Raw genomic sequence first — 27,918 nt, 5'->3', positions numbered from 1 at the left:
ACGTGACCCGGATGGAGCCCCAGCCGGGTCACGTGACGTGTTTTGTTGACTATTCCGTGTCATTTTCCCGATGAATTGGTGAGCTCTCGCTCGCTGGTGCTCCGTCATTGCCTCGCGAGCAGGCGGCCGGTGGCAGCTCGAGGGCGAAACGCGGACCGATCCGGTGGAGTGGACTTTTATGTAGCTTCACCCATGCTAACCGGACCTCCATCGTGTCGGAAGAAGACCGCAGTGATGCTTTTATTATCACATTAAGTCGACGACGACGACGAGCTGTTAACGTGACGAGGAAGAAAGGAGCCCAGCTCGCCAAGTTTTGTAGTAAGTACACATTCTGCTCTTGTAACGTGCAGCCGAATTAATGTAGGGGATGTGTTTAAAGGAAAGAGAAGACATGTTAGTGGATTTAATAGCGGTGACCCCCAGCTCCATCGTTAACATTCACCACCAGGAAGCCTGGGGATTGACAAGCAGGTTGATTGTCCAATCAGTAGGCCGTCAAGGCGCTATGGGCCAATCAGAGTCGATCAAGGCGGGGTCACTCGCAATAAGGAAACGATTTAGGGTTTTTTGTTTATTTGTTGACAATTTTAATGCAAAAAAGACGCGCAAAATAATGTCAGTGTCTTTACACACACACACACACACACACACATACACACACACACAAAGAATGGGGTTATGTTAAAAAACAATATCTTGTTTTGGATGTTTATCTAATTCAATCTGATTTAATTAAAAAATAAAAGTTTGGTGGTGTTTTGGGGAATTTGCAGAAACTTCATTTTGCTTTGGTTCCTCTTATGATTTTTGTCATACTGTCTTGATGCACGTTACCCCATTTTCACTTCTCCCTTTTTGCATTCTTTTGTTTTTGTGTAATAGAAACTGAGATCTTGACTGACACTCGCAGAAACTGACAATGACTTCATTAATCCAACTAATGTTCCGCATTATGGATGTAATGTTAACTTGAAATTGTCCATAGCTATGAATTGACTGGTGACCCGTTCAGAGTGAACTCCGCCTTTTGTCCAAAAAGTTAGCTGGGATAGGCTCCAGCTCACCCGTGACCCTAATAAGGACAAGCGGTATAGGACATGGATGGATGATTAAACTTGCAACTAAAATATTACTCTTTCACCTGTAGACACCGGAATCCAGTATATGTTTCAAAATGGCTGTCGTGCGACAGTTTGGACTCCTGGTGTGGAAAAATTATCTTCACCAGGTAAGTTGGAAAAAGGTGAACACACAGGTTACCTTCTGTGCAATTGCCATAAGTCACATGATTGTACAGTACACGGATATGTGCTGTCAGCTTATGTGAGCCAGGAACTGGTTTGTTCCAGTTGTACAGTGTCTGCCACGTTGTGCACAATATTGCTCTCAAACATGTTTTGCTAAGAGCTAAACAACAAAATAGATAAACAGAATGACGGCAGGGAAAGCTTAACAAAGTACGTTAAGGAACTGAGTATGTAAAGAAATGGATAAGCCGGAAGAAAGGATCAAATTCAAAAGCATTTTGAAGATATCAAGGAGCTGGACAAATATCAAAGATGACATCTTTTCTCCACTACAAGGACAATAAAAGACACAATGATGTGGCTTGAAGTCATCAACAATCAACCATATAACCTTGAGGGTTGTAAATCTCTTTGTAGCAGGTGAGTGGATACGCGGATCTAGAGACACATAATGGGAGATTCACGTCTACGTCAACAAATGCAGCCGTTGACTGGTATCGTTTGTACACAGCATTGAATCGTATCAAATCGTACTTTTATTTCCTGCACTGCACAAGCTATTGGCTCACATGCTAAGAATGTTTTACATGTCCAACGTGTACAGTATATCTGTAGCCAGTTAATCAACGACCGCAAGCACGGACTGTTGGCACATTTCTGCGCTCCTTCCTGAAAGGCGCTTGTGTATGTTCTCCAATATCAGTTAAAAGGTTACACAACGCAGCAAATATTCTGATATGCTCCGTGTGTGGTTTTGTTGATCCAGCCGAGCTCTATCGACTCCCTGCGGCTTGCACTTGCGGCCACCTGGAGACCGGCCGGGAAGTAAGAACAATGCGGCTCTCGCCCCCGTCTAAGCTGCACACCGGAGACCATGATGGCTTTGAACGTTAACCCGCCTCATTTGCATCACCAAAGTCACATGTTATCACGCTGGCTTTAGCCAGGTGTCCGTTTTGACTTGCATGGAGCGCTTCACGAGGATCTGGTGTTTCCGGGCCGTCTTGTTCTACTGGCGGGTAGTTTGGTGTTTAGAGGTTCTATTGGAAACTAAGTCAAGTGATTTCCCTCCAGAAACGTCAGATCCTGGTAACCCTGGTGGAGATCCTCCTGCCCCTGCTGTTCTCCGGCATCCTCATCGTGCTGCGTCAGAAGGTGCCGTTCAAGGACTACCCCAACGCCACCGTCTATGAGAGCTACTCGGTGGACACGCTGCCCAGAAGCTTCCTGAGACGCTTGCACTTGGCCTACGTGCCGGCCAACTCCAGCGTGGTGCGGCAGGTGGCGGAGGACGTGCGAGTCAACCTGGCCTTGGCCTCAGGTGGGTAAGAGATGGGGCCGCCCCCTGTACTGGTCTGGTGGTTCAGGTCTGTTTTTGGCATTTGCACGCTAGCGCCAAATATTTTGAGTCATTTAAACACAACACGGAGCAAAGTCTTGTGACACGGACCCTCATTCTCCTTTTGAATAAAAGATGCTGAGACTCCTTTGTTGTAGTTTGTTATGGTTTTAGTTCTGAATGATGTAGCTCCGTAGTATCCACTTCGCTGCATTGCTGCCCACAGCCTCCTTTTGGATGTAATTTGGGTTCCTATTATGGCCAATGTTTGCTAGCATGTCTTGTTCAGACTGATTTAGCTGTGCCTTAGCTTCGTACGCTGAAATATTGTAGTCCATAGTCTCCTCTTTGCTGCATTACTCCATGTTCTTGCTGCCCTCAGTCTCCGTTTGGACCAAATTTGGGCTCTTACCTTGGACAATGTTAGCATGTCTCGTTCAGACGGATGGAGCTGTGCCTTAGCTTTGTACGCTGCAGTTTTATAGTCCTTGGCTGCAGCCGTCTGGTTTCCCGCTGCCCTCAGTCTGCCGTCAGATAAAACGTGTCAGTGTAAGTACAGGGGACCCTCATTATCCTCCATTGCTGTTTAATCATGTGCCTTGTCCATGCACTTCAGTCAGAACACCTTTCATTTATTAATGATGACTGTAGAAGTCAAATATCCAGTGTTGATGTAGCATAGTACATACTGTGGGTGTATTGAGTCCAGTGTTGATGTAGCATAGTACATACTGTGGGTGTATTGAGGTGATTGATGTGATTTTTGGAAGTAATAAAGGTATGTTAAGTACAGTCATCCCCATTTTATGGGCTGTGTAATGTCAGCTCCTACTGAATGAGGCGTTAGCAGCAACATTTTACAACATCAACCGCATTCTCTCCCACATTCACTTGGCATGAACTGAAATTTACACGTCCAATCGAGTTCATCCCGAGAGGGGAAGCCGGCGCCTCGACACCATTCTTATTCACAGCTGAGCTGGGAATACCGGTTCCTCTGGAAACGAGGTCGGGAGAGTAAACGGGCCACGCCCTGCCCTCGCCTCGCCCAAGGGTTGGTTTGGGCAAAGGCAGGAAGCTCAGGCAGCTTTCATGTGTCTTTCGGTGTCGTCTGAGCAGCTCACGTGTGTGCGTCACAGCACCCGATCAGATGCAATGTGGGCTGCAGACATGCCACAAGATCTAACTCATGCATTATTAAGCTAGCCTCAGCGTTGGCAAAGGGCCAGCAATTATACCAGTGAGAAGAAGACCCCAAAAAGGCACCCCAGCCTTCCGTGTAGCAGGCTTGCACTTAAGAAAAAAACCCAAACAATGAAAAACTCTGGTGATGTTTAAAATGTCACAGTGTTCTTGGAATAACAGAATGTCTCCTGACTGAACAAGGAAGAACTAAAAGTCATGCTTTGTAACTTTCAAGGGTTTTTTTGGTGAAATTGTGCAATTTGCTATGTTGCGTAATCTCAAATGTGATATTGTTGGAAGTTGTTGCCCAGGCTTGTTCTCAACTGCTGAGAGATGTTGTTGTGTGTCTTGGCCTCAACGAGTTGTACTGTAGCGCCAGTATTACTGTACATACTCTTACACTATTATCTACAGTACAGTATCCCTTACTACGTATTCATACACCACAGTCACAAATAAAATAACAAATATTTCATGATGTCATATTTCATTACATTTTTATTGATATATGAATGAACTGCCTGGATAATACTAGTGTAGCAAGAGTCATAATAAAATAGAATTAGAATATTTAGAAATGTGACTAAATTCTATGTAGTATGAAACAAATTCAACTAAGAAAATATGCATAGAATTATTTTATTACATTTTGTAAAAAATTGAAACCTTTTTTGTGTCATTTTTTAAAATGTAATGCTATCTGTACTGTACATTATTATTTAGAAAAATATATAAACATGTTTCAGTAGTAATTCTAGTAGTATTATTCTAGTAGTAATATCATTTAATTTATATTTGATTGAATAATAAATGATATATAATGGAAGTTGATATATAGTGTATATGTATAATACAGTGTGCACGTGAATATACAGTACATATGAATAATATCTGGCTATGAAGTCAGGTAATGATGATGTGTAATCATAGCTAGTGTAACCACAGCGACAGGAATTCATGTTTATTATTTATTTGTTTATTACGTATATTTACATGTTATTGTTTACATTTAGCTAAATAGTATTACTGTAGTACTGTACTGATCATTGAATGATACACGTAAAGTCAACTAAATTCAAATAAAAATAAACAAAATTAAGTTATGATATTTATTGAAAATGTAAACTTTTTAAATATCATTGTTAATGTAAGGGTATGTGTACGTGATATTTCTCTCTTATTTTGAAAAGTCCAATCATATTTCCGTGTAAATGAGATGATTCTATTCAGCGTTCTCGGGTGTAAAAGGAAGTTATTTTATTTGACGTGTTGGTCCGACCAGAAGCTTTGATCCTTCTGTTCGTGTTCCTGATTGTGTTGCTTACAAGGTTGGAAGCTTAGAGCCCCAGGAGCCGCGCGTCCGTGGCGTCTTCCCCCCAGCGTGCCCGCTGTGTGTTTACTCGGTGGCGCTGACCCACATTTAACCCCCCCGAGTCCTGTGTGTCAAGAATACCTGCATGTGTGTGTGATAAGTGCGGTGGAAGGAAGGCGCTGGTGATTCCAGCACACGTGTGAGCAAACATCACAAATGTCTGGAAGATGCGTGGAATGTTGTCTTTCCCTGCCAGTGCACGGCTTCGAGACGGAGCAGCACTTTGAGGACTACGTGAGAACGGACCCTCTGTCGGGAAGGCTTCTGGCGGCCGTGGTGTTTGACCAACCGTGTTGCCACGACGACGAGCCGCTGCCCCTTCAGGTACAAACGCTCTTCAGCGCTTCCGCTGTGACCTTTCTTCCTCACGCTTTCTTTTCTCGGTGCCGCAACAGGTCAGCTACCACCTGCGCTTCACCTTCACCCCTCGCAACGCCCCCCCCAAAGAGAAGTCGGAGCTGGACCCCAACAGCGACTTGGACTGGCACACGCTCAGCCTCTTTCCTCTCTTTCTGCTCCCGGGCCCTCGAGAACAGTATGACAAGGAGGGGGGCACGCCTGGTAAGCGGACCTCCTCGGCTCCTTCGTCTTCATCACCAAAACATTATCCATTATTATATCTAAAATATATACAGTAATAATAATCATCAGTATTCTATAATATTATCATAATAATAACACTAATCATTATCCATTATTATATCTAAATACAGTAATAATAATTATCATTATTCTATAATATTATCATAATAATAACAGTAATCATTATCCATTATTATATCTAAAATATATACAGTAATAATAATCATCAGTATTCTATAATATTATCATAATAATAACACTAATCATTATCCATTATTATATCTAAATACAGTAATAATAATTATCATTATTCTATAATATTATCATAATAATAACAGTAATCATTATCCATTATTATATCTAAAATATATACAGTAATAATAATCATCAGTATTCTATAATATTATCATAATAATAACACTAATTATTATCCATTATTATATCTAAATACAGTAATAATAATTATCATTATTCTATAATATTATCATAATAATAACAGTAATCATTATCCATTATTATATCTAAAATATATACAGTAATAATAATCATCAGTATTCTATAATATTATCATAATAATAACACTAATCATTATCCATTATTATATCTAAAATATATACAGTAATAATAATCATCAGTATTCCATAATATTATCATAATAATAACACTAATTATTATCCATTATTATATCTAAAATAACGACAATCGTATTATATCATTATTATAAAATAAATAATAGTTTTTATTATATAATCATTATAAAAATAATGATTGTTTTTATTATATAATAATTTAAATAACAATCATATTATATAATAATTAGAATACTAAATCATTTTTAATAGAATAATAATGATAAGTCATTGTTACTATTATGATTATTATTAGATAATAAATGATTGGATAATATTAATAGTAATCATGATTCATATTACATTGTTATTATTGTTACTATTATGATTATTATTAGATAATAAATGATTGGATAATAATAATAATAATTCGTATTACATTGTTATTATTGTTACTATTATGATTTATTTTCCTTTTCTCATTTCTCATTTCCCTTTTTCCCTTTCCCTTTTCATTTTCTTCCTCGTCATTGTCATTGTCATTCTCATGAATGAATGAATGAATTTCCAATGTGAGTTTTGGGGTGGCGTGGGACCCCTGCCTGAGGGGAGAGGTTCCCTCTCACGGCGCACAACGTCCGTCTTTATTTCTACGAGGATGGAAGGAAGGCACGCACCTATTCTCCGCAGCCTGTGGAGCGAGAGGCCATGTTTCCATGGAAACTGTGATCTTGGCCCAACCCGTGTGGTGGGGTGCAGGGTGGCGCCTGAGAGATCGAAGGCACCGATGCCACGTTTGGAGCAGAGAGAGAAGGAAGCGGAAATGACGACGTTGTTGTGACCACATTGTTTATATCGCTGCTCGACCAGCGGGGGGAGGAGTATTTCTTTCTGCGCCCCTTGTGGGAAAATGTTTACAAATGCAGGCGGTTCTGCAACCCGAGGAGGAGTATTTCTTTCTGCGCCCCTTGTGGGAAAATGTTTACAAATGCAGGCGGTTCTGCAACCCGAGGCCTCGCTTGTCTGGAGAGCGCTCCTCAAAAGATGCCATTGTCCCCCGTTGCTGTAGTTTCCCCCCCGGCCGCAGGCTTTGTAAGAAACAAGACGTCTCTGTTCCCAGCCTGCTGTTTGCAAACACGACACCACAGTCTACCCCCTGCTTGGGATTCATACACAATTACAGGCTGCTGGATGGACAAAAGTATTGGGACACCTGGTTGTCACACAAACAGGAAGTGGAAATGCCACCTTTGCAGACGGAGCAGGTACCACTCTGTAAAGCAGCGACGCTGAATACCACCTATTCCTCTGATCTGTTCGTCAATGTGCCCCAGACTTAAACAGGCTTTTATTGCAGTTTTGAATGATCTCTGAACAGGCACGATAATCGCTCACATGTAACCGTAACCCGCGTCAAGCTAAAACACAACTGTGAACCCCCGACGTCACTTCCTGTCCAACACCGACACACATTACAGCGACACACATGAGCATGAGTCTTATTTGTGTCATATATTCTGTTATTATGTCTACTATTTTGGGTAATAGGAGTCTAAAGGGGGCTATAGGGGTGTTATTTCCTGTCTAGAGGGCTCTAATCATGTTAAAAAACATATTAAGAAGGTCATAAGCAGGTTTTCTATGCTATAGCTACCAAAATATTCCATTTATAAATAAAGGGTCCAACTTATACCCAATATTTATGAAAATGGCTAAAATGGTACCATGCTGACGTTAGCATGCCAACAATGACAACATGCTAACGTTGCCATGCAGCACACAGAGCTAAGTGTCTGTGCATGTTAAACTTATGAAAATGTCAAAATAATGCTACTCTGCTAATATTAGCATGCAGGCGCTAACATGCTAACAACAAACACAATACCACTAAGTGTTTATATAGGTTTCTACTCATGAAAACAGCTAAAACGTTACTATGATAATGTTAGGGTGTTAGCTATGTTAAAATGCTAATGCTAGCATGATAGCATTAAGTGTGTCTATAAGTGTCTGCTTATGTGATACTTATAAAAATGTCAAAAAATGCTTTTATGCAAATATTAGCATCTAGTGTTAACATGCTAACATCTAACATGATAGCACAAAATGTTTACATTAGTTTTTACTCATGAAAACAGCTAAAATGTTACGATGCTAATGTTAGCAATGCTAAGGTTGTATTATTATTATATTTTTAGCTCACGCCCGCCTCTCTTCCCCTTGCAGGTTATTTTCGGGAGGGATTCCTGGCCGTGCAGCACGCGGTGGATAAAGCCATCATGCGCTCGTACAACAGAAGTGCCGCCGCCACCCTGCTGGGACAGACCCGAGTGGTGCTGTCCCGGTTCCCTTACCCCGCCTTCATATACGACGTCTTCATCCTGGCTATTCAGAACCAGCTGCCCCTCTTGCTGGTGCTCAGCTTCACCTACACGTCCCTCAACATAGTCCGAGCCGTGGTGCAGGAGAAGGAGAGGAAGCTGAAGGTGTGTATTTGTGTGTTTTCAGTGTTTATGGGCTAAAAAGCTGTTTGTCTGTGTTGTGTCGTGTCTCTCAGGAGTACATGAGGATGATGGGACTCAGCAACTGGCTCCACTGGACTGCTTGGTTCCTCATGTTCTTCCTGTTCCTCTCCATCTCCGTCTTTTTTGTCACTTTGCTCCTTTGCATCAAGGTGAGTTTGGGCTGTAGGAGTGCTGATAGCATCCCTAAGGGCCACACAGTGAAAAAAATGTAATTATACTGAAAAGGATGCAACTTTCCACTAAAGCAACACATGTACTGTAGATATGCTAAGAAGTGCGTCTCAGCTTTGTCATATACTGGAGGTGAAAAGACTTCGCTCTTTTTTACCCATTTTTGCTGTTTTCATAAATTTATTTTCCAAATATTTCAACTTTCTTCTTAAATAATCTTCTTGTAATATTTTGACTTTATTGCCATAATATTATAGCATTTATTCCCCAAATTTATTTCCCAAAAACAACTCTTATTTTTTTTTCATTCCGTATAATAGTAAGACTTAAAAAAAAAAGTTATATTTTTTCTTTAATATTTAAACTTTCTGCTGCTAAATTGATGTTATTTGTTCTCATAATATTATAAGAGTACTCTTCTTTTTTTCTCTTAATATTTTGACTTTATTCTTGTAAAATGTCCGCTGTTTTTTCTATTTCTGCTGTTTTTATTTTCCAACTAAATGTTCTTCTGTTAATTATGACTCTACTCCCATAATATCTTCACTTTATTCCCATAATATTCTAACTTTGCCCTCAACCTCATTTCACCAAAAAACAACTTTATTTTTTGTTAGTTTCTCATAATGTTATGACTTTGAAAAAATATATTTTTAATAGAATTGTTAGAATACGCCTTTTTCTCTTCATATTTTGACTTTATGTTCGTAAAATTGCTGCTGATTTTTCAACTTGTTGTTGTTTTTGTTTTTTTTAGTTGTCTTGTTAAATAACGTTTTTATTTTTGACAATATTCTTATCAAATTCCAGTTTTTTTGCCTCCATTTGTGCTGTTGTATTTTTTGTATTTTTCCGGCTATTTCAACTTCCTTGTACATCTTTTCCCACATAATAGAACCTTTCCCCCAACCTTATTTTCCAAAAATTCAAACTTTATGTAAAAACAAAATTTTTCTCTTTAATATTTGAACTCTAAAATGGTGCTAAAATGGTGACGGAGAAGCAGGCTGTGGGTCCCCATATTCAAGTTACGTCATCGCTTACCCGTGTAGGGTTGCATAATAGGGGACCTTTCATGCAGCCGGACTCGGGATGCGTTGTGCTGGTCTGTGACGTCTGTGTCCGGGAGAATCTGCTCCACTTGACCAGTTGGCGGTGACGTGAAGTTAGCCTTTTATTGTTGCAGGTGAGCCCAAACGGAGCGGTGCTGAGCTACAGCGACCCCACGCTGGTCTTTGTCTTTCTTCTCGTCTTCACTGTGGCCACCATCAACTTCAGCTTCATGATCAGTGCCTTCTTTTCACGAGGTACGTACCTTTTCCCATCTTCTTTGAGTTTGATGCTACATTTTTAGGGCCCCTTTCTGGGGGTCAGATGCTGGACTGTGCGCCGCAAACAAGGCGATGCGAGAAATGCGCTTCTCGTAGACTCGTGCTTGTCAAAGCTGAGAGATGCCCAACAATGGTAAATCAAGACAAACATTTAGGACTAAAAAACACGAGGTCATGTGCCACATAGTCAGTGCTGTGATCTTCTGCTGGTGAAAGGCTAAAGTGGCTAATTTGGGACCTGGAGTCTGACAACATCAACTATTAACCTTGATTGGAGATGGATTTATTTGTGACGTGCGTACTCATCATCGTTTTCATGGAAATATGCAAGATTAGAGCCTGTGGCTAATTTCCATCCTAGTTTTCCGTGAGGGCAGGTTGATGTTATGCACACTAGTGAGATGCGGATCGATATTAAAGCACCAATACTTGCGATACCAGCTCTTCAGGCAATCAGTGTCCTTCCTAAGTTGTTGGGTGTCATTAGGGTGCACAATAATGACCGGGCCGATAGGAGGGAATTATCACGTCGTCCAATAAAGTTATTAAAAAAAACAACACTCCAATTAGGCGAGATCACCCGTACTGTGCGGATGAGCAAATCAAGCGCTCCCTTTGCCTCCTGCCTGTGACTGACGGCTGTTCGTGTGCCCGAATACAGTGCACCTTGCTGGACCACAGCAGGTGGCTCCTCCCCCTCTGTGCTCTGGTTCTCCTGGTAGCAGCCATGTCATCATATTTCATTAGGACAAACAAACAAATCCTCATTTGTTCCTGTCCTTCTTGCCTCCACGTGTACACAAACTACACTTACGTCTACATTTGAAAAAAGTATTTATAAAAAAGTAAAAGTATCGGTCTTGAGAAGCAGAAATATCGGTATCTGTTTGGGTGTCATGCATGCCTACGTGTCATCCTGTGTCATGTGTCCTTTCTGACTTCTTTTTCTGTCCCGATTGCAGCCAACGTGGCAGCAGCAGCAGGGGGGTTCACCTATTTCATGAGCTACCTGCCTTATTTGTTCCTGTGGCCGCGCTACGACTTACTCAGCCACGCCCAGAAGGTGTCGGCCTGCCTTATCTCCAATGTGGCCATGGCCATGGGGGCCCAGCTAATAGGGATGTTTGAAGGCAAAGGTACGTCTGGTCAGCTATGGTGACATATTTCACACAGCATGCGCATCTTCACATATTCACATGTCTTCTCCCTTGCAGGCACGGGGATTCAGTGGTCGAACATGTTTGATTCTGTGACGGTGGATGATGACTTCTCGCTGGCCCAGGTGATGGGTTTGCTGCTCTTTGACTCGGTTCTCTACGGCATGGTGGCCTGGTACGTGGAGGCGGTGTTTCCTGGAGAGTACGGCGTGCCTCTGCCATCCTACTTCTTCATCCTGGTATGCTTCAAAACTTCAAAACACACATTTATTGCAGGGAGGTCCCTCGCCACTTCGTGCTTCAAAGGTCACGGCTTGACTCTTATCATGGGTTTTTCCCAAATATATGAGCAAATCTTGCTGTTTTGTGCTTGAATACGGCCTATTATTAGTCAAGAAATATGCAAATGTAATGGATTTTAAGCATAAAAGTGGCAAAATGAAGCAAAATACAAATAGAAGGCATTCAGACGACGCATTCAAAGACTTTGTGATGATATGTAGTGATTTACACTGGTCACTAGGTGTCAGTAATGTTACATGGTTGATCGCCACAGGAACAACAGGCTTTTATTGCAGCTTTGAATGGCCTCACAACAGGCACCATAATCCCTAACATGGCCTACTGTTGTGGCCGTAACCCACGCCAAGCTAAAACGCAACTCCGAACCCCCTTCCTGTCAGCTCCCCTAGCCCCAGAAGAAATTTACAGCAACACACACGAGCACAAGTCTCATTTATGTTGTATTTTCTCTTATTGTATTTAGAAGGTGGTAAACAGGTTTTCTATGTCTTATTTTCTCTTATTATGTCTACCATATTGGGTAATTGGAGTGTAAAGGTGACTATAGGGGTGTTATTTCATGTCCAGAGGGCTCTAATCATGTTAAAAGGCGTATTTAGCAGGTGGTAAACAAGTACCAAAATCTTCCATGTATAAATAAGTAATCCTACTTTGGTGGTAATGGACTTATCATGGTCGGGTGTGGAATTGAGTAACCGGCATAACGAGGGATGGTTATGGTTGTGGTCTCATGGACTTCAACATACATCACATATTACTGTCAATGGATACAATAAAACTGTACCTGTTTCATAAATGTTGTGGAAGGAGAGACGTTTCATACGCTAGATGACGCTTGGATGCTTAGCAGAGCAGGCTGCAAGTCCAATAAATGTTCATCAAAGAATCATTTCCCATCATCCGCTCGCCAGGAATGGAAGGAGACGCAGAGTAAGGAGTCATATTGTGATACGGTGATGTCTTTAATGACTTTGGCGCTGTAAGATAATGACTTTTCTTCCGCCATTTGATCCCGCTGCCCGCTGCCATCTTCCGGTCTCAATCACGTCTCTTTATGTTTGCAGCCGTCCTACTGGTGCAGCAGCCCTCGCATGGCGCTGCTGCAGGAGAAGGAGGAAGAGGAGGATGCAGAAAAGGCCCTGAAGGGAGAATTTATAGAGGAGGAGCCCGGCGGGGTTGTCTCCGGGGTCAAGATTAAACACCTTGCCAAGGTCGGCACGGGAAACACAGGTGATGCGACATGTACCGCAGCCACGGGTGTGAATATTTTGGGCGTTTTTTGTTTTTTTTTGGCAGGAGTTCCGAGTAGGCAGCAAAACCCGCAAAGCTGTGCGAGATCTGACGCTGAACATGTTTGAGGGGCAGATCACGGTGCTGCTGGGACACAACGGTGCCGGGAAGACCACCACGTTGTCAATGTTGACAGGTGACACACATTTCATTCATTTATTGCAGCCAGGTAGCCACGGGGCATGATGGATGCCTTGAACTCCGCCTCCTTTGTCTTCTCAGGCTTGTTTCCGCCCACGAGTGGGAGGGCCTACATCAACGGTTATGACATCTGTCAGGACATGGCTCTGATCCGACGCAGCCTCGGTCTCTGTCCCCAGCACGACGTCCTGTTCGATAACCTGACCGTGAGAGAGCACCTGCTTTTCTACGCGCAGGTACGCGCCCACGCTTACACGCCGCCACGTGACCTTGTCATCAAGCGGGTAAATGTTGGGATCAAAGTAGCGTGTGCTTGCCTTGCTTCCACTCAGCTGAAAGGCTTCTCCAAGGAGAAGATTCCAGAGGAGGTGGACAGAATCATCCGCATCCTCCACCTTGAAGACAAGCGGCACGCTCGCTCTAAGACTCTGTCGGGTGGCATGAAGAGAAAACTCTCCATTGGCATTGCCCTCATCGGAGACTCCAAGGCGAGGACCTTCATCACCACAGCTTCCTCTCCTTGCGTCCGTGTGTCATCCTCCTCGTTCCTTTTCGTGCAGGTGGTGATGTTAGACGAGCCCACGTCAGGCATGGACCCGTCGGCACGCCGTGCCACCTGGGATCTTCTGCAGGGCGAGAAAAGCAGCCGCACCGTCCTGCTCACCACGCACTTCATGGACGAGGCCGACCTGCTGGGAGACCGCATCGCCATCATGGCCGGAGGAGAGCTGCAGTGCTGCGGCTCGCCGCTTTTCCTCAAGAACAAATACGGTGAGAGCACCACGTGTGGCTTCACCGTGTGTTCTCATACACCGGCCGGGAGTGTTCTGCTCAACTGCAGAGAGTACCAGGTCTCAGTTATTTGAAGAATGGATTTTCCAGAGTATGAGTCGCACTTTTTTCATAGTTGGCTGGCCCTGCCACTCATAGTCAGGTGTGCATCTCAGCTTTGTCATGTAGGCCAAAAAGCCTATTATTAGGATCAACTTCACTCTTTCACTCTTTCACTCTTTTGTTTGTTTTTTTAATTTTCCAAATATTTAAAGTTTTGTCTTAAATAATATTTGCAAATTTTCTTTTTCGAATATTATGACTTTATTTCCATAATGTTTTGACTTTCCATTAATTCATTCATTCATTAGGACGCTAATGATGTCTAGCTCGGAGATTGTAGCTCCTGCGTCAGCCACTGACTAACTAAACACACACGTATGGTTTTCATTCATTTGAGAATACAAACATGAAGGTGTGGTGTTGAAACACACGTCATGGCCTGTAACTGAATGATTGTGGATGACCGAGTGCTACTCTGCTCACCAGGTGCCGGCTACCACATGGTGATCGTCAAGGAGGCCGTCTGCAACGTGTCGGAGATCACGCGCCTCGTTCACCTGTATGTTCCTAACGCCACCATGGAGAGCAGCGCGGGGGCCGAGCTGTCTTACATCCTCCCGAAAGAAAGCACCAGCAGGTTTGTGGCCGTAACACACGTGGATACGATGCTGATAGACAGTATTATCGTTGTGATGGTATCCTCACCGGACACACTTGATGCGCTTCCTTTCCTGGCAGGTTTGAGCTTCTGTTTGCTGAGCTGGAGATGAACAGAGAGGAGCTGGGCATCGCCAGCTACGGAGCATCAGTCACCACCATGGAGGAGGTGTTTCTCAGGTGGGAATTCAAAAGCAGCGCTCTCATTTCACGTGTTCAGCCCAGGCGTGTCCAAACGTTTTCCGGCGAGGACCACATAGTGAAAAATGAAAGGATGCAACGTTGCCACTTCAAGCTTTGTGATACACAGTAGGTGAAAAAGCCTACCGTTAGCATCAACTTCGCTCTTTGCTCTTTTTTCACCATTTTTGCTGATGTTTTATTTTTACATTTTTCAAATATTTCAACTTTTTTCTTCAATAATTGTCATAAATGTTTTTCTTGTAACATTATGACTTTATTCCCATAATATTAGAACTTTTTCCCCAACCTCGCTTTCCAAGTATGACAACTTTATTTTGTTTTGCTAGTTTCTCATAATATCACAAAATTGTATTTTATTATAATTATTTTTCCGAGATATTCTGAGTTTATGCTCTTAAATTGCATTTTTTTTCTTGTTAGAATATAAGTATATTTTTCTCATAATATTTTTCTGTATTATTCCCTTAAAATTACAGCAGTTTTTTCCATTTCTGCTTGTTTTTTTAATTTTTTTTTTTTATTCCAACTATGTCAACTTTCTAATATTATGACTTTATTTCCGTAGTATTTCCGTGATTTTATTCTCATAATATTAGAACTTCTTCCACAACCTACATTTTTCAAAAATTGAAACTTTATCACTTTGTTTCTCATAATATTGTGATTTAAAAAAATGTTTTTTTTCTTTAATATTTGAACTTTATGCTGCTAAAATGACATTATTTGTTCTCACAATATTACCGTATTTGTAGTATTCATATTACCGTCATTCTAGTAAAATTACAACTTTTTTTTCCTCCTAATATTTTGACTTTATTCTTCCCCTGGTCCAGCCTATTGAAGGAGTGAAAGTGCATCCATTTCCAGTTGTGTTTACGTGCATTTCTCCTTCACGCTCCACCCATCAGTGTCTGTGTGTCTCTATGGCAACAAGCTTGGAAGTTTCCCCTGCGGCCCGCTAAGCGCGCAAGGCGCTCCACGCCAGCGTAATTGTTGCTGCTGAGAGTGTTTACCCTCTCTGGCCTTATCATCTGCAAGTCCAGCTAAGAAAGCATCATGTGGTCAAATATGACACTGAGATAAGATTATGTTTTGGTCCAATGATGAAGGCTGTTGAGCTTTATTATTTATTACACTCTGTTATTCAATACTGGGGGGGATCCTGCAACCCCCAAAATGATGGCTTGATGACATAGATACAGGACAACTTGTCACCCAGATGGAAAAGCTCTGTGCAAATCATACGTGTTGCGTCTGGTTGTGTTCAGAGTGGGAAAACTGGTGGACTCCAGTTTGGACATCCAGGCAATCCAACTGCCCGCCCTGCAGTATCAACACGAGCGGCGCTCGCACGATTGGACGACGGACGACGCCAGCAGCATCAGCGGCATGACCGACGTCACCGACTTCACCGACAGTGGCACTCTCATCTCAGAGGACTGCTCCAACATCAAACTCAACACCGGGGTGAGATGAGATGTCCACAGTGCAGAAAGAAAATTAAAGCAAAAAACAACAAAAATTGGAATAATAGAGCAAAAATACAGAATGTGAAGACAAACAGCTGTAATGTTGATGCTCGTAACTAATAAAAACACTAAGTTTTGTCCTGAAAGATATTTTTACAAAAAATATACAAAGAAATTATGACATTTCACAAATAAGTTTTTTAAACCAAAAAATTAAGATTTTTTTTTTTACATAAAAAATAAAAAATTTTAAAGCAAAAATTCATTTTTTTCCCTCACAATTATGATTTTCTAAAATAAAAAGTAAGATTTTTAAAACAAAAAATGCAGATTAAAAAAATGTTTTTTAAACAGAAAAATACCACATTTTACCCCATCAGGTCAGACTTCACCTGCAGCAGTTTCACGCCATGTTCCTGAAGAGGGCGCTGTACAGCTGGAGGAACTGGAAGGTGATGGTGGCCCAGTTTCTCATTCCTTTGGTGTTCACCGTGGTGGCGTTAGTTGTGGCACGCACCCTTCCCAATCACAAGAACGCTCCTCAGCTCGGCCTGGAGCTCGGCCGTTACGGCCCCACTCGGGTCCCTGTCGCTTTGCAAACGGAGGCCGGCCCCCTGGCCTCCGACTTGGCCGGAGCGTACAGTTTGCAGATCCTGGAGCAGCTGGGCCAGCTTATTAACATCACAGGTTGGTGTGCAAAGGAACGTACAGTATCTTAGCTCAGCTGGGCTTTGCTGCCTGTTTAGTCCCCTCCTCCTCTTCCTCCGCTTTTCAGACTTCACTGATTACATCCTGACCCAAGCTGAGGAAGAGGGCGGCAGCTTTAACGAGCGCTGTGTGGTGGGCGCCGCTTTCCGTGGCAGCAGCAGCCACTTTGCGGAGGCGACGGGCTACTTCAACAACGAGGCCTACCATACGCCCGCCACGGCTCTCATGATGGTAGACAACGCTCTCTTTAAGCTACTGGCGGGGCCCAACGCCTCCATCCACACGGGAAACTACCCCATGCCGCGCAACCTGTCGGAGGTGGCCCAGGGCCAGCTTACTGAGTACGTAGAGGCCGCACCACCCACACTAACCTCTCAAGAACCCACTGTCATGGACATTGCAGCATAAAGCCGCTACCATTAGCACCGCTATTGAAATGGCCATGCTCTTTACTAGAGCCATGGTCCGTGGCTGCAGGCAACCTCCTGATGTCGTTTTTAATTAACTCAAAAAGATAGCAGTAGCATCCCGCAGCGCTAACTAGATACTGTAAGCATGCGCTCTAAAATGCGTGTTACACTTGCTGTATTGTTGTATTAACAGTTTGTGCCTTCCCGTTATTATTACAACATTGGTTGTGTTGCTTTAACAAAAAATGTTTTTTTTTTCCCCTTGCAAAATACTTTTTTTTTTAAACAAAAAATTTTATTTCTCCCCCCCAAAAATGATTTTTTTTCCCCAAAAAATTCTGATAAAAAATAGTAAATATATATATTTTTTACAATAAATAAAGTACCAACAAAAATTAACCCAAAAAACATAAAAAAAATTGGAAAGATCAAAAACATTGAATGTGAAGACAAAAAGCTGAATTGTAGATACTAACAAAATAATGAAGACAAAAAGCTCTGTCCTGAAATATCCAGAGAAGATGACAGGAGCAGCATCGACACTGAAGTATGGATACTTCCGACACCAGCTCTTCATGCTCTTGAAATTGCTTTTCGAAAGTAAATATTGATACTTTGGATACTTGACAGAGGAAAGACGGGCTTCATCATCGCCATCAATCTGATGTACGGGATGGCCTCCCTGTCCAGCACCTTCGCCCTCCTGCTAGTCACAGAGTCGGCTGTCAAGTCCAAGCACGTGCAGAAGGTCAGCGGCGTCTACCTGTCCAACTTCTGGTTCTCGGCGCTGCTGTGGGACCTGGTCAACTTCCTGTTGCCGTGTCTCCTCATGCTGGTGAGGAACCGTGCGGAAACTCCGATCGGCCCGCTCCCGCTTTGCGTCGCTAGCGTGTGTTCTTCTCCCAGGTGGTGTTCCAGGCCTTCAGCGTGGACGCGTTTGTGAAGGACAGCCGCCTGCTGGACGTGCTGCTGCTGCTCCTGCTGTACGGCTGGGCCGTGGTGCCGCTCATGTACCTGCTCAGCTTCCTCTTCTCGTCCGCCGCCACCGCGTACACCCGCCTCACCATCTTCAACATGATCTCCGGTACCGCCACCTTCTTGGCCGTCACCATCATGACCATACCAGGTAGGACGACAAGCGCACCTGCATCAGCCACGCCTGCGCGTGCACGTGTTTGCTTTTTGCGCGAGGTGAGGCATGCAGACAATTATTGACTCTTCTCCTCCGTCTCCTTAGAGTTAAACCTGAAGAACCTGTCCCGCCTCCTGGATAAGGTCTTCTTGATCTTCCCCAACTACTGTTTGGGCATGTCTTTCTCCCAGTTTTACCAGAACTACGAATTCATCTCCTTTTGCACCACCAGCCCCGTCACCCAGACTATCTGCAAGTACTTAAGTAAGCGCATGCCAGAATGCATTAATACTGTAATCCAGTGTATGCTTTCAATGACTGTAATACTCATTCATGGTACTACAATCAATACAGTATCGACTGGAATAACAAGAATTCATCATATCATCAATAAATGATAATATCATATCATCTATTCCGGTAAGAACAAAAACACAATCAAAGGAGAAATAAATAAGAAACATTTGTCATTGTAAAAAAAAAATAATTATTTGTATTATTTATACAAATACAATAAAAATAGTAATAAGATAATATATAAGAAAAATAAAATAAAAAGTATTTAAGTAAGTGCAGCCTGAAATGGATTTTCATACAATGTGCTTGCAATTACAATAATGCAAATTACTAACACAATAACACAATATCATTAATAAATAATTACACTAATAAAATAATAACAAACATACAAAAATAACAAATGTATAATAAATAAAACATAAAACAAATACAGTACAATAAACAAATACAATAAATGAAAACTAAGCACATATTACATAATAGTACTACTAAGGCAATGTCCGGCCCACACTCACCAGTTCATGTGATGGATATGTGGAATAATGACTGCTAGTGGGGGCCATTGCATTGAAATGCATGTCATTATTGTGAGCGTATATAATAGCGCAGTGCTTCTCAAATAGGGGGGGCCTGTACGACATACAGTCATTCCTCACCACGTTGCGCTTTGAATGTTTGCGGCTTCACTCTAGCTCGGTTTTTCAAAAATGCATTCATTGATAAATCCTGACATTTGGTGGTTGAATGTGACGGATTATTGGTCCAAAAAATGCTCATTTAAGCAAATGTGACACATTGCTTTGCCTAAGTTAAACATACTAACTGGCTAAATGAAGTCAAATACAAATAAAAGGCATCAGAAGATGCATTCAAAGACATTGTGATATGTAGTATTCTACACTGGTCACTAGGTGTCAGTAGTGTATTATGTCTTATTTATGGCTTATGTTCTCTTATTATGTCTACTATATTGTGTAATAGGAGTGTAGAGGTGACCATAGGGGTGTTAGTTCATATCTAGAGGGCTCTAAGAATGTTAAAAGGCGTATTTAGAAGGTTGCAAACAGCTTTTCTATGCTCCGACTACCAAAATATTCCATTTCTAAATAAGGAATCCTACTTGGTGGAAATTCACAGTCGGGTCAGGAACCAATTAACCACGAGTAATTCTGCTCCCTGGGGGGCGGGGCTTGACAGGAAATAATTGAGAGCTGCTGTAATAATGGTTGGGATTTGTGCTTTTCTTCAACTCTGTGATTGTAGATATCACGTACCAAACAAACTACTTCTCCATGTCGGAGCCCGGCGTGGGGCGCTTCCTGGTGGCCTTCTGCATGCAAGGAACCGTCTTCATCCTTTTGCTGTTCGTCATCGAGCTGCAGTGTGTCCGCACTCTGCGGCGGTTCCTCTCCTCCCTTTGCAGGAGACAAAAGCGGGTATGGATCATGCCAGTCAGGCTCTTGATTTTTGAAACTCTGGCCTCTTCCTGTCGGTGACCCCCTCTATGGGTGCGTTCAGTTGCCTTTTCTGGGCGATGCAGCACTGCTGCCAGAGGACAGAGACGTAGCGGACGAGAGGAAGAGGGTTCTGGAGTGCCAGCCGATGGTGGAGTCCATGGTTGGGAGTCCCCTCATTCTGCAAGAGCTCAGCAAGGTGCGTGGCTTCACGTCACATCAGGGGTGACGTATCAAGGCGGTCTCTACAAACCCAAGCATACTGTAACCCGAGTGTCATACTGTACGCCACCTGCTGGATGTCACTTGGTCTTCTTCCTGTTGCAATTGATCGCCAGCCAATCCCAGTTTATTTTATTGTCTTCTATTTGAGTAGATTGCACTTTATTTTCTTGTATCTTATTTCATTTGATCTTATTTCATTATGCAGTCAAACTTGTCTATAGCGGCCACTAGAGGGAGTCTGCAAAAGTGGCCGCTATAGACAGGTGGCCTCTATAGACAGGTTGGCGTCCAGTTTGAATGTTGACCAGTAGAGGAAAAAAAAGAAAAAAAAAGGGGAAAAAAATAGTAATAATGTTGACCAGTAGAGGGCACTGCGGACTGCGGATAAAAGTTGTACAACACTACTAGGCTTGTTATTATCATGGTTCATGGTTCATGGTTTTAATCCTGAACATGCATGAGTCAAACAGTAGCACATCACATAGTACAATTCACAATTTTGCATGTCCAAAAAGGAGTAGGAAGAAGCAAAGCTTATTTAATCCTACCCCTCATCAGTTTCACATCAGTTGCAATACATTTATTCACCTCTTGTTCTTCCAAGTGTACTTTGTAGGTCTACATGACAATGTAGTGCAATCATAGCCAAGGTTTTTACTTACTAAAAGGAAGCTAGAGGCTTAATAATAACTGATAGAATCTATCCACGACCCACACAACAAAGCTGTGCTACTAATGTCTTACGCTTGTTTTTAATATTTTACTTTTTATACGGCAGAGTGTCATTACAGCTTTAGTTCATCGGGAAGTGACGGGAAGTGACGGCGGGCGTCCCGAGCAGGAGAGCTAGGCTCAGTGCTAGCTGTGAGTTTGGAGAGAGTTGGGAAGTGTGTTTATGTTGGCGTGGATGTAAAGTCCTGCAGTGTTCTCCGCTGTTAATAAAGCCATTAAAGTGCATCGGCGACGTGAGTCTCTCCTTCCCCACAACAAGCGGCATTACAGTATTGACCAGTGCACACCAGGAAATAAACGGTGTCATTTCTTACAGGCATTGGCTGGACAGCTATGTAGTGGGGCTTGTTTAACCTTTGCCTTGTGGGCAAGCAGGAAGGAGAGACGATGCTGAGAGATGTGTGTGTGTTCTGAGCTGCTGTCTGGTGGCCGCGTTCAAGAAATAAAGTTGGCAGAAGCAACAGGAGAAGTTTCCTTCTTTGCTTCGGAGCTGAATAACACTGACAAGTTAACAGACTAGTAGCGAACGGAAAAGAAGACGGCTTTGTTTGTGTGGAATACAGAAGATGAGGACTTTGATGGATTTGTGGATGAGGATTGATGAAAAATAACGTGAGTACATTCTAAAATACTTCAATTAAGTACAACCCAACTCAGTTTTGCTCCCGCTGCCGCATGCATGCTAGCGTATGTTTTTTTTAATTATTATTGTAGCGTCGCTGGGAGCACGTCCTGTTCCCAGCATACTTTGCGGTAATGTTTTGGTGCAAATGCTCTTAAAGTTACATGTTTGACCAGGAAATAGCAAGCTCAAAAGAAGACGGCTTTTTTATGTGGAACAACTGACAGTTTGTGTGGATCTTGTGAATGATTGTGACTGAGCTAGGACTCAGTAATTAAAGTCTACACACGACGGCTTCATTGATTGAAAAACCAAACTTTTTCGTGCATGAAGCTTCTACTTGAGTTGGTAATTTGGCTGCTATATGCGGTCAGATATTGACCAAGGGAGACAAAATGGGTGGCCGCTGGCCGCGTTGGACAGGTGACTGCTATACACAGGGTCTATAACATGTACATTTGCTGCGGGGGATTTTTCAGTGGCTGCTATAGGCAGGTGGCCGTTCTATAAAGGTGGTCGCTAAGACAGGTTTGACTGTATTTTCTTGGACTTAATTGAATTCAATTAAATTTGATTTTATTGCGTTTAATTTAATTGCATTTTATTTGATTGGATTTCATTTAATTTGAATTGATTTCATGTAAATATGGCAGAATGAACCCAAAGGCTATTTGAGGTGTGTAGTTCCTGGCAGGTGAAAGGAGGAGATCATTTTCATAAGACAATATCAATAGAAAGCATAATTACGCAACGTGACTCCTCCTCCTCCTCCCCGTTGTGTTGTTCAGGTGTACAGCAGCGGCCAGACGCTCCTGGCTGTGGACCGTCTGTCCTTGGCTGTGGGGAAAGGAGAATGTTTTGGGCTGCTGGGCTTTAATGGCGCTGGAAAAAGCACCACCTTCAAGATGCTGACCGGCGATGAGAGCGTCACCTCCGGGGATGCCTACATCGATGGCTACAGCATCCTCAGAGACATCAAGAAGGTCGGTGCCGTCCGAGTGGAAATGCACCACAGCAGCACCAATCACGTAGATTCTCGCTGTATGCAGGATATCATAAAGCAAACTATGCACACTGTTCAGTATGTTCCGCTGGATAGAATGACAGCTAGAGAAGTAGAACTAGAAAGAGTAGAACGCTAAAGGAGGTGTGTGTGTTTTGCAGGTTCAACAGCGTATCGGATACTGTCCTCAGTTTGACGCCGTGTTGGATCACATGACCGGGAGAGAAACTCTGAGCATGTACGCCAGGCTCAGAGGAATACCCGAGAAGTACGTGTCGGGCTGCGTGGAGAACGTCCTCAGGTCGCTGCTGCTGGAGCCGCACGCTGACAAGCTGGTGCGCAGCTACAGGTGGGAACATTCCGTACGCTTCAACTCTTGGCATGCTAGCGTGTTAGCGTGCGCCTAACCGCCGTGCGCACGCAGCGGGGGCAACAAGCGCAAGCTGAGCGCCGGCATGGCTCTCATCGGGGGCCCTCCCGTCATCTTCTTGGACGAGCCGTCCACGGGGATGGACCCCGTGGCCCGGAGGCTGCTGTGGGACGCTGTGACGCGCACGAGGGAGTCCGGCAAGGCCATCGTCATAACATCCCACAGGTGAGCCTCCGAGAAAGCCTCTGGTGCTAAACTTGTATGTTGTGACCAAGCGTGCCCCCCCCCCCCCCCCCCCCCCCCCCCCCCCCCCCCCCCCCCCCAGCATGGAGGAGTGTGAGGCGCTGTGCACCAGACTGGCCGTCATGGTCAACGGCCAGTTCAAGTGCCTCGGGAGTCCGCAGCACCTCAAGAGCAAGTTCGGCAGCGGCTACACGCTTCTGGCCAAAGTGCACACCGAGGCCGACTTGGAGGACGGCGACCTGCAGCTTTTTAAAGACTTCATCCAAAACACCTTCCCAGGTCGCACCCAGCACATCTTCATCTTCACCTTCATCCTCAGCGTCCTCACATTCCCTTTCACTCCCAAACAGGAAGCCAACTCAAGGATGAACACCAGGGAATGGTTCACTATCATCTCACTGACAGAACGCTTACCTGGGCACAGGTACTCAAGTCTTATCAATAATAATAATACTACATGTAATAATTAATAAATATATTATAATATTATTATTTATTTGGTGTTATAATTAAAACTAAAAATATTAAAAAATAGAATCTAAAGTACCCTTGCGCGTGTTAGAGCTCCCTCTGGTGGACAGTTGTGTGATAGACAGCCTCTCGTCTCCGATCATGATGCAAATATGATGTGAAACATCATACAGTATTGGCAGATGTTTGTCATATGGAATATTTTGATGATAGTAGGTGAGTGTACCATATTTCCTCACAAGGTGTTGATTTACTCAACTGCAGAACGAATTAAATAATAATTCAATATAATACATTCAAATATTAATTATAAATTCAAATAAATATTAAATACAATAATTCGTATTAAAATATCAAAAATGTACTTAATGAATAATCTACTAAAAATAATATACAATAGAAAAATATATTTATGATGTCATGATATTAATAATAAAAATATATTTAATGAATTATTTAATTATTTCATAAATTATTTGCAAAATATATTTGACTAAAAATAGTGTACTGCTACATGTAATAATGATGTATATTATTGTTCAATGTATATTACATTGTTTAGGCTTAACCTAAATAGAATCACTTTTCATGTGATTATATTTTTTCATTCTATATTTCTTGAAAAAAGTTGATATATTTTGTAAATATATAATAAAATGAAAAATAATACCATACTTATTTTTCCAAATAAATTAGTATTAACATATATGAAATATAGTGTTGCATGCAGAGAATATAAATATATATATATATATATATATATATATATATAATTGTGTACAGTAACCCCTCCTTTGTGGCAGTGAATCGGTTCCAGACCTGACCATGATAAGTGAAAAAGTAGGATTCCTTTTTTTGGGTTGGAATATTTTGGTAGTTAAGACATAGAAAACCTGTTACACTTTTTAACATTATTAGAGCTCTGTCGACATGAAGTAACACCCCTATAGTCACCTTTACGCTCCTATTACCCAATATAGTAGACATAATAAGAGAAAATAAGACATACTGTAGAAAACCTGTTGACCATCTACTAAATATATTTTTTAACATGATTAGAGCCCTCTAGAAATGAAATAACACCCCTATAGTCACCTTTACATGTCTATTACCCAATAAAGGAGACATAACAAGAGAAAATAAGACATAAGAGTTGTAATAAGAGCTGTGTGTTGCTGTAAACGTGTTCCGGCTCTGGTTTGAAGGTGTTTGGCACGTTGGAGGCGGCCAAGGAGAAGTACCGCATCGAGGACTACTGCGTGAGCCAGATCTCGCTGGAGCAGGTCTTCCTCAGCTTCGCTCAGTTCCAACACTGCACGGAGGGCAGGAGGAAGTAAGACACACGTTGCAACGCCCGTCCGTGCATCCATGGAACCTTACTCTCGTGCACGTGCGTGTGTGTGTACATGGACTTGACATTTCTGACCGTCCACTTCAGCTTGTGTTGCGTAACGGGGAATGATAGACGTAACGGCGGTGCTGCGCCTTTTTATGATGTTTTTTTAATGTAGCCAGATCAAAGGCGCCGACGCCACGCATCGCTAGTGAGTTAGCATCCAACTGTGTTTGTTTGTTATTATTATTATTTACACAGGCTTATTTTATGACCTTTGAAAGGATAAAGATCACCAAAAGAAAAACAAAGTATGATCGTTGCACACCTCTAAGCCTTATCTAACACCTGACTTTTATTTGATTTTAACTTTATAGCTCTAATCTGACTTGTTGGCAGGGTCATGTGATGCCTTCAGGGCACTTGAGGCCGTAGCATTTAAGGCAGTGGTGTCCAAGGTGGGGCCTGGGGGCCATTTGCGGCCTGCAGCACATTCTAAAAATATTATCTAAACAAGAAAACTAAAACAAAATAATCAGCAGTAATTTTACAAGAATAAAGGCATAAATATTAAGAAAAAAAGTTGCACTTTTATGAGAATAATGTTCCAATATTATTAGGAAAATAACATCAATTTAGTAGCTGAACGTTGAAATAGCAAAGAGGCTTAAAAAACCCAACCAAAATAAGCTTGTTGAGAAAGTTATGACGTTATGAGAATAAAGTCCAAATATTACGGCAATAATAATTACAAGGAAAAAAAGAGGGGGGCAAAAACAGCAGAAATTGATGCTGTAGGGTTATGGAAAACAAACAAAAAACAAATAAGGATATCATTTTTGGATAATTTGGTTGCAGAAAAAAATCGAATGAGTCAAAATATTAAAACAATAAAGTCATAATTACAAGACAATAAAATTCTAATTGGGAAAAAAATGTCAGAAATGAAAAAAAAACGGCCGTCATTTTACAAGAATAAAGTCAACATCGGAATGAGAAAAAATGTTACAAGAATAATGTTGTAATATTATGAGGGAAAATATTATTATTTTAGTAGCAGAGAGTTGAAACATTAAAAAAAAAGTTATTTTTCAAAGGTAAGTACTACTGTGAGAAACAAAACGAAATAAAGTTGTCATTTTTGGAAAATAAGGCACTAAAAAGTTGTAATATGGAAATAAAGTGTAAATATGATGGAGGTGGAGTCAATATTATGAAGAGTACATGTGAAAAAAAGAGGAAAGAGTGAAGCTGAAAGTAATACCAGGAGTTTTCGCCTACTGGATACGACAAAGCTGGACAAAAAAAAAGTCCCTTTTTAGCCGTCATAAAGTGGCATGCTTTGATGTTTGACGACACCCCTGGTTGTTCCACGGGACGTAGCAAAAGCCTCTTCAATTCCATCCGCTTTTATTTCCAAATGTTTTGTCCTTTAAAAACAACATAGTGTGGCTTTTGTGCAAAACAAAAAGCCAAAAAAGGTTAGCGTCAGCAGAATAGAATCCTCCGCTGACGTCTCACGGCTTGGACGACACAACAGCCTTGATGCGCTTTCTTCCTCGATGCCTTGTTTGCTTTTGTTGCCTTTTTAATCCCAGCGGAGAGAGAGCGTTCCCAAAAGACGCAGAAAGATAAGGTTGCTTTTTTTGCTGTATGGCGTCCTTATCACTCAGTCAATCGTTATCAACGCCGTCCGTCTTGATGCGACATGAATGTATTTATCCAGCAAAAACATGAATCCCAGCATGAGACGCTTAGCACAGCTTCAGGACTGACATTCCCGCCGAGACCGTCTGACATGTTTCACCTGGCGTTTTGCTTACATGATGTTCATTTTCCACTGTATTTTTGCACACGTTGTTTTATGCACAACCTGAATGAAAGTTTCAGGCGGTGGAGAGTACAAGTATGTGTACACGTGCAGTACACATGCTGCACATGGACCAAACATGCTGTACCCTATCCAAGCACGCTCACACCTACTAACATACAGGAAGGGAAGTCATATCATCTCTAATGTTGTTACACTATGTATGGCACTATATGGATGTGTATGTATATACTGGATGGATGGATGGATGGATGGATGGATGGATGGATGGACCGTCCACACCTTTTACATTAAATCATACAAAATGCAAGCAAACACGCTGCCTTTTCTTTGGACACACACACACACACACACGCGCACACACACACACACACACACACACACACATCAGTATTATAGAATTTATAGAATTGAATGTATTAAAATAAACATGAAGTATTTTATCAGCTTGAATTATTACTTATTAGAAGGAATTACGATGATTTTCATTTTCATAGTTTTAATTGTAAATAAATAGTTAACATGAATTATATTGATAGAATTTCTAGGATTTAATTTATTAAAGTAATGAAGTATTTTATCAGCTTGAATAATTATTTTTTATAATTCATTATAATTATTTTTTTTTCTGTTCAATTTCCTGTTAATTGCTGCAAAATAAAAGGTGATTCTACTTTTTACGGCACAGTTTATGCCGAGCAAATG

At 42.0% G+C, this 27,918-nt stretch overlaps 1 protein-coding gene across 1 annotated transcript; it reads left to right on the top strand.

The window, feature by feature from the left end:
* The first annotated feature begins 45 nt into the window (after positions 1-45).
* On the top strand, positions 46-27,683 carry abca3b (ATP-binding cassette, sub-family A (ABC1), member 3b). The gene is made up of 31 exons (XM_054758562.1): positions 46-321; positions 1,151-1,231; positions 2,325-2,571; positions 5,343-5,470; positions 5,542-5,707; positions 8,524-8,783; positions 8,855-8,971; positions 10,180-10,300; positions 11,287-11,460; positions 11,539-11,720; positions 12,849-12,995; positions 13,081-13,210; positions 13,297-13,451; positions 13,548-13,703; positions 13,776-13,986; positions 14,536-14,686; positions 14,788-14,886; positions 16,179-16,377; positions 16,760-17,066; positions 17,155-17,428; positions 18,128-18,332; positions 18,404-18,623; positions 18,735-18,893; positions 20,193-20,365; positions 20,448-20,582; positions 22,751-22,945; positions 23,127-23,314; positions 23,390-23,560; positions 23,661-23,857; positions 23,929-24,002; positions 25,255-27,683. The coding sequence occupies exons 2-31, from the start codon at positions 1,178-1,180 to the stop codon at positions 25,384-25,386; spliced, it is 5,127 nt and encodes a 1,708-aa protein (XP_054614537.1). The 5' UTR covers positions 46-321; positions 1,151-1,177; the 3' UTR covers positions 25,387-27,683.
* The last annotated feature ends 235 nt before the right edge of the window (positions 27,684-27,918 follow it).

The sequence above is a fragment of the Dunckerocampus dactyliophorus genome, chromosome 18 (genome assembly GCF_027744805.1).
Source record: "Dunckerocampus dactyliophorus isolate RoL2022-P2 chromosome 18, RoL_Ddac_1.1, whole genome shotgun sequence".
NCBI lineage: Eukaryota > Metazoa > Chordata > Actinopteri > Syngnathiformes > Syngnathidae > Dunckerocampus > Dunckerocampus dactyliophorus.
Note: the sequence above shows the minus strand (reverse complement) of the source record. Positions and strands in the feature narration are given on the sequence as shown.